At 32.9% G+C, this 6058-nt stretch overlaps 1 protein-coding gene across 1 annotated transcript; it reads left to right on the top strand.

Annotated features, from left to right (window-relative positions):
• The first annotated feature begins 1417 nt into the window (after nucleotides 1–1417).
• LOC109099735 (putative tRNA (cytidine(32)/guanosine(34)-2'-O)-methyltransferase) lies at nucleotides 1418–4890 on the top strand. Its single transcript, XM_042778962.1, has 11 exons — nucleotides 1418–1485; nucleotides 1641–1710; nucleotides 1845–1944; nucleotides 2608–2686; nucleotides 2800–2852; nucleotides 3448–3501; nucleotides 3642–3744; nucleotides 3850–3933; nucleotides 4109–4212; nucleotides 4300–4672; nucleotides 4774–4890. Exons 3-10 carry the CDS (start codon nucleotides 1897–1899, stop codon nucleotides 4501–4503), a joined length of 729 nt encoding a protein of 242 aa, XP_042634896.1. The 5' UTR covers nucleotides 1418–1485; nucleotides 1641–1710; nucleotides 1845–1896; the 3' UTR covers nucleotides 4504–4672; nucleotides 4774–4890.
• The last annotated feature ends 1168 nt before the right edge of the window (nucleotides 4891–6058 follow it).

Here is a 6058-nt window from a genome sequence, read left to right as displayed (position 1 = left end):
CTGCACTTCTACATGTCTGAGTGGATCATAAATAAAGTAATCAATTATTCAATATTTTTTTTAGACAATGCATAAAGCAATTATAACACTAATGTGTAAAATCAATTAAAAAGTGGCAACAAATGCAAATCAGCTAAAAGAGGTGTGCTGTGGAAATACCTTTAATGTTTTCCAACATTAAAAACAGGTAAAAACAGGTTTTGTGTAAAATGGCCCTTTATGTTTAGGTGTACGCTTCAGGGACTCTACTGACATTGGTGTAACATTTATATGACAATATAATATACTATAAAATTATAATAGTATATACCGAGATTAATGTGTATTGTCCCAATAAATAAAAAATGAATGAATGAAAACAGCAAATCAATCTATCTATCTATCTATCTATCTATCTATCTATCTATCTATCTATCTATCTATCTATCTATCTATCTATCTATCTATCTATCTATCTATTTTAATATTTACACATGTATACACAGCATGTATAAATATATACAAAATAGTCATATCTACAAAATGTAGATGAAGTTTCTTTTGTGCATTTGATGATATCCCTATGGAATGCTCCACGAGACATTATAAGGTAAAAGAAAACTCCTTTAAACTTATACACTTTAAACTTATTCTAAAAATCATAATTAAACTGTATTTTCTGTAATAATTATTATAAACCAAATAGCATTTATTTGACATTTATATTCAGTTTTTTTTTATTGTGAGATACAGAAATTTATCAACGAAAATATTCAAGTTCAAGACCTCTGCACTCTCTTAAAATGTATTTATTTATTTATTTAATTTACTTATATTTTTGACCAAATAATTTCACATTCAAACTCAGTTTTATGGTTTGTATGTATGTTGACTAAATTAAGCCAGAGACATCAGAATAAGAAAGCTATAAATCCTTAAAATCTGAGCTGTAGAAAGTATTTCTTTGATGTTTTAAAAACCGATTGTACCCATACTCTGATATTTTTTTACTATCCCATTGTCACTTTTATTTTTTATTTTTTATGGCCTACTTTTTCCCCGTTTTTACAAGTTTTTACAAGTCTACTTTTTTAAATTTTGTTTGATTTGGAAGTTTAAAATTAGTTTTTTAATGGATTATATGTTTATAATTCAGCTTGTGTTTATTAGGTTAAATGCCTAATTTCCATAAACTACAAGCACTAGAATTGTAACCATACGATCATACATACATGCATGCATCATGTGTAAGACCACCTCATCTCCAGTGGATGTCAGTGTTGTCTCGCGTTTCTCTGACTGCAACAAGTAAGAAGAAGAAGAAGAAGTGTCACGTTGCGGCGAAAACGAGTCTCACTCATCCAGAATAAGTGAGTGAAGGTGAGGTGGGGTTGTGTCATTATTTGCCTACAGATATTTATTACAGGCTTGCGAAGGAGGAGGGCTGGAGAGCGAGAAGCGCCTTCAAACTCCTGCAGCTGGACGAGGAGTTCAACCTTTTTAAAGGTAACGTTAAGAGCTTCATTGTGCTTCAGACGGCATGGGATAGTGTTGAGTAAGTTAATCCTATATATGTCTCGAAGCATGGGAACTGCCTACACAGGTAGCATCAAAGTATGCTTTTATGTTCAAATGACTGTTCAAATCCTTCCTACATGCAGGTGTTAGTCGTGCTGTGGACCTGTGTGCGGCACCTGGCAGCTGGAGTCAAGTCCTGAGCCGCAAGCTCCGGTTGGTTAAATGCAAAATGCACGGAGTGCACTTGATCTGTTGTGCACTATAAAATCCAAAGTACACATACAGATACTGTTAAGTAAAATCTTGTTGATTTAATTGGCACTTCACCTTTTTCTGTCCTGTTGCAGTGGAAAAGACAAGAGTGAAGAGGTCAAGATTGTGGCAGTTGACCTGCAAGCAATGGCCCCTTTGCCAGGTGTCACACAAATTCAAGGAGACATCACCAAGGTGCAATGCTTTTTTTTTTTTTGCAAGTCATTATAGCATTTTAATCTGTATTGTGTTATAGCGTCAATGTACACATTTTTAAAGCAAGACTCCAGGTGAATAGGGTTAAAAAATTTATCATATAGATAGACTTCGCCAGCTGATTGATTACATGAAGAATTGCATGTATTACAAGTTTTATGAAATGTTGTTTAATTATGCATTAAATATGCACTTGTTTGCATACATATCCAGAACAAAAATATGAACATCTGATAAAGCCAGGTTCTTGTTTAATTTTAACACAGTAGAGTAGGTTTTTACTGGGGGTATTTTGGATATCACTTTTTATGTGAAGATTTGTTGCTCAGTGCATGAGAAAAACTCATTTTGAGGACACTGCTTTTAAAGATATGTATTGCAATATGAATCTACAGATGCAAATAGATGTAATGCAAAAAATAAACACGTGTTTATTTTGGATGTTTTCTTTCCACTAGTCTGAAATAAGACGTCATTAATAGCCCAAAATGTATCAGTGCATGAAAAAAAACAATGTTTTGCTTGTAGTCTTGCTTTAAACATACGTTTTATTTGTGTGAATATTTTTATTGCTTTTAGTAGGTATTTTTGAGTCATGCAAAATAGATATTCATAGATACCAACTATATGATTGTGTTATAGATTTCTACAGCACAGGAGATTATTCAACATTTTGAAGGACAGTCTGCAGACTTGGTCGTATGTGATGGCGCCCCAGATGGTAAGAAATAACTTTTCTAGCTGGTTGATTTGCAATGTGGCAAAATTGCGATTTAGCAAAATCTTGAACTGAAGGTTTTTTTTTTTTTTTTTTTTGTCTGTTTCTCTGTATAGTTACTGGTCTTCATGATGTAGATGAGTACATTCAGGCACAGCTCCTGCTGGCGGTATGTATTGCTATATTTTCCTTTAATCTTATCATTTTAATAACACTTTACTATAAGGTCCCATAAGTACATTTTTGTAAATAAACAATAAATAACTCTGAGAAAAACATTTGTTGCAGTATTTATTCATTCTTTGTTAATGTTAGTTAAAAATACTAAATATAATAAAATACAATTTTCCTTTTTATTTCATGTTAGTTCCATTAAATAATATAAACTGATAAACTTTTTTTCTCCTAATAATGTATTAATAAATGTTGAAATTAACAGTAACTAAAATAATAAATGATTTAGATGTGTTGATTAGACACAATGGCCAATCAGAAAACATATATGTTAATGTTTGGTGTAATTTACTTATAATTATTAATAGCATTAATAATAATGCTATTATTAAAAATAGCAATAATGACTCGTTTAATTATATTAAAAATTTGGTACAGAGAATTGTGAAATCGTTCTGGTACTGGTACCAATTACTGAAATTTTGGTATCATGACAACACTAATAGTAAATATAATTTTATGGCTGGTTTTTGATTTACCATGTAAGTGAAAGACTGCTTGTTGAAGGTTTTTTGTTTTCATATTGACAGGCTCTCAATATCACCACACATGTTCTCAAACCAGGTGGCAACTTTGTTGCAAAAGTAAGCCATCCCATTGCCATTCATACTCTTAATTACTTTGTCTAGTTGTCAGTACAAGATTATGAAATCTATAAAATGTTTTAGGTTAGAAATATTTTACTTCAATCTCACCTGAACTCCAATGTCTTTCTTCTGTGTAGATTTTCAGGGGGAAAGATGTGACGCTGCTGTACTCCCAGCTCAAGATCTTCTTCAGCTCTGTAACCTGTGCCAAACCACGCAGCAGCCGCAACTCTAGCATAGGTGACAGTAGAATTTCATTAAAAAAAGGGAATGTAAAACTTTTTGGCGAATATTGTACTTTTTCACACATGAACTAATGTTTTTGTGTGTGTGTTTGCACTTCAGAGGCATTTGTGGTGTGTCAGAATTACTGTCCACCTGAAGGTTATGTCCCCAACATGTCCAACCCTTTACTGGATCACTCTTATGGTAACTTGTTTCAATACTCCAATACCAAAAAAGTGCTTTCAAGTTTGTTTGTGCTCATCTCTATATGACATTTATTCTGGTTTTATATTGTATGTGTATATTCTGATTTTATATTGTATCTGTATATGCCCACGTCCTCCTCCTCACAATATGAATGCTAATTGTTCCCATCTAGATATTGACTTCAACCAGCTAGAGGGGCCAAACCGGATAATAGTTCCTTTCCTTGCTTGTGGAGATCTTAGTGCCTTTGATTCAGACAGAACTTACCCGCTTCAGGTGCTAATCGGCTTCTTTCAAATCACGCATATGTGTCCATGAATGAGTAGTCTAACCTTATTCATGTTTTGCTTTATTCTCACACAGCTTGATTCTAGTAAAGAGTACCAGTATTTACCACCCACCCAACCTCCAATTCGGCCTCCATACCAGCAAGCCTGTCAGCTCCGCAAGAATAACTTGCTAGCCAAAGAGGACTCGCCTTCTGGCGCACTTGATGATTCCCTGTCCGCTTTAGATCTCAATACGAGTCCAGACACGAACACGGTCTCACCAGGAACCTCCAACTAATGAACAATAGTGATTTGTACAGCTTTCGTTAAAATCTTTTAATTGTTTTATCATGACTGATCAACATTTATTTTTTAGAGTTTTAAGATGTGTTATGTCTTTGTACCTTATTTTAAAGTTGTCCCTATTAAGGGTACTGTCCTAGTGACAAGCTGTCATACCCAGAAAGGTACAATTTCTGCATATTTTTTTATTTATTTTTTTGACTGTAGGTTGATTTATAATATATTTTATCTATTTAATTGTTTCTCTGACTTTTATTACACACAGAATTTGCAGAGATTCTTCTCTTTGATTGGTCCTTTGCACGAGTCACAGAAACTACCAGATTGAACTTGAAATTTTAACTGCAGTTCTACATGTTAATAAAACACAAATTTACCATGACACAGAGTTTGTTGTTGTTTTTGCTCAGTACATCAATTCAAATTAAGTTTGAATCCATTCTTGTATTTTTAGCAGCGTTTCAGATCATTAAAAAAGGCCTGTGTATGAATACAGAATTAATACAAACATATTTTAAAATCTCATGACTTTGCTCAAATACTGGTTAAGTGCCGTTTGAAATATGTTCTAAAGTGTCTATCTATCTATCTATCTATCTATCTATCTATCTATCTATCTATCTATCTATCTATCTATCTAATCAGTTCTCTTTATTATCAGTGATCATGATCCTGAGGGTTAATTGTTGATTATGTGAGATTATGTATTTGTTAACATTTTCAATCCCTCATTTGTCTCGCAACCTCTACTGTATATACAGATTTTAATGTTAGTTGTGGATTGATGAGTCTCAGTGACCGGACGGATCTGATATGCTGTCACCAGGACCAGGCTATGTGCTTTTTCTATGCTGATTCAAGAAACATTGGCCAGCAAAATTCCTCTGACAATTGCTGCAAACTTACTGTCAGTTGAGAACAACTGTTACAGGGAAAAGCTGCACAGCAGCTCCGAACAACAATTATTGTCCATTGTAAACCCAAATCTGACTACAAAATGAGCCGAAATGTCACCATTACGGTGTGGAGGATATGTAAATTGCTTTTTAACCTTTGTTATGCTATAAAACACTTTTTAAAAATTCTTTATCTAGACATAGGACACAGATTCAAAATTTTAAATAGCTTTTTCTATTGTTTTCATCTTTAGCTCTTACTGGTAAATACACTCTTGTTTTTCTGGGCATCCTGGGGACACTGATTCTGCTCACTTTGCTCATCTTAATCATCATATGTATATGAAAATATCAAATTCTTGACAAATTCACAACAAATTCTCTCTCTCCCTCTTTTTTTTAGACAAACAAGATGTAGATTCTGTTATTGTTGAAGTACAGGTAGAGAAAACAAAGGTAAATATTTTATTTATTTATTTCTATTTTATTTTATTCTGAAATGAAAATGAAAACGTCAGGAAGTTATACAGGTTTTACATTCACTTTGAATGTTTACATGTAACTACATAGCAGTCAATATCTGCATTTCTGATTTTATGAACATGATTTTGAGAAATACTTATTTGTAATGTTGAATTTAAACTGAAAAACGTT

The sequence above is a fragment of the Cyprinus carpio genome, chromosome A21 (genome assembly GCF_018340385.1).
Source record: "Cyprinus carpio isolate SPL01 chromosome A21, ASM1834038v1, whole genome shotgun sequence".
In the NCBI taxonomy this organism is placed as follows: Eukaryota; Metazoa; Chordata; class Actinopteri; order Cypriniformes; family Cyprinidae; genus Cyprinus; species Cyprinus carpio.
This window is presented reverse-complemented; position numbering and strand designations above follow the sequence as displayed.